The following is a 1,194-nucleotide window of genomic DNA, read 5'->3' on the forward strand; positions in this document are numbered from 1 at the left end:
ATTTATTGTATAAATTTGTGAATGTGTGTGTATGTGCCTCTCTGTATTACATGTTCCTCTGCGATCGCGACTATAAAGGCTGTTTGAAGATCAAGAGCTAGCGATAACCTGCCTCGTTTGCCATAGAACTGCATTTTACAGGTCGTTTTGGTCCCACACGGACCCCGTCACGCACGACCCGATGAACATCCGAAAATATTTGATATCTAAGGGCATAAACACGTTTGTTTCGTATTTCTTTACAGTACAAAAACAAGCAAATACTGCTGACATGTAGCAGTGAACTGAATCTTGAATATATGTGAAAAAAATCTTCGAATTCTCTTCTTATTGTAGCCTACAGTAACATTACATGAGGTACATATCATTTTCGGAAAATCGGGTCCAGCAAAATCGCTAGTCAATACTGCTAGAGAAAATGGGTTAACATAGAAAACCAGGCCATGAGAAGGGATACCATTCTATTGTCAAATGGCTCTCGTCACGGCATAATATTTTGGTGAAATAATTTGGTTAGTATCAATAAAATGTGAATTGAAATGGAAAAATTAGAGTGATATTTTAACAGATATACATTTATATAACCGATGTACAGAATAAGTTATTGATTAATAAAAATGGAAGAGTGAGTCTCGAAAAAAAAACACCGTGAAGACAAGACGCTAACTAATCATATCATGCCACACTGCAAAACAAGTACACTCACCTTGACAGCTACGATATTAGCCCCATGAAGTATGCAGTCCGCCACCACTGCACTCACGTCAAGGTAAACATCCTCCAACTCCTGCAAAATAGAATTCAAAATGATGTATAAATAGATAGTTTACTGTAACATTTTATTTTCGGAACTTCTGTTTTTACATAATTTTTGCTATAGTCTGCTTGTCACGAACACACTCACATTGTGATATCGTGCTGTCATATATATCATGAGCTTGTTGTTATGTATTGACTGGTATATTAATCGGTGATTCATACGTTGTATGTTAAAATGATTATGGTTATTGCATCTTTGATATCATACTGTCATATGTAATGCTAGGTACTATTGATAATAGATTTGTGGCACATATAGCTCCTGTCATATGGCACATAATTCCTGTAATATGCATCGGGTGACTGCTGCACAAGACCTCCATTAACAGGTCAGGATAAATAATTTAAGATTTGATAAATATTATATTTAGTATA

General features: G+C 35.5%; 1 protein-coding gene across 1 annotated transcript in view; it reads right to left on the bottom strand.

The window, feature by feature from the left end:
- Positions 1 to 1,194, bottom strand: part of LOC119590634 — a gene marked incomplete at its 5' end in the record, with an annotated part of 133,180 nt that overhangs the window by 121,545 nt on the left and 10,441 nt on the right. The window contains 1 exon segment of the mRNA XM_037939313.1: positions 707 to 787. Within this exon segment, the coding sequence (XP_037795241.1) occupies positions 707 to 787 (81 nt within the window).

The sequence above is a fragment of the Penaeus monodon genome, chromosome 27 (assembly GCF_015228065.2).
Source record: "Penaeus monodon isolate SGIC_2016 chromosome 27, NSTDA_Pmon_1, whole genome shotgun sequence".
In the NCBI taxonomy this organism is placed as follows: Eukaryota; Metazoa; Arthropoda; class Malacostraca; order Decapoda; family Penaeidae; genus Penaeus; species Penaeus monodon.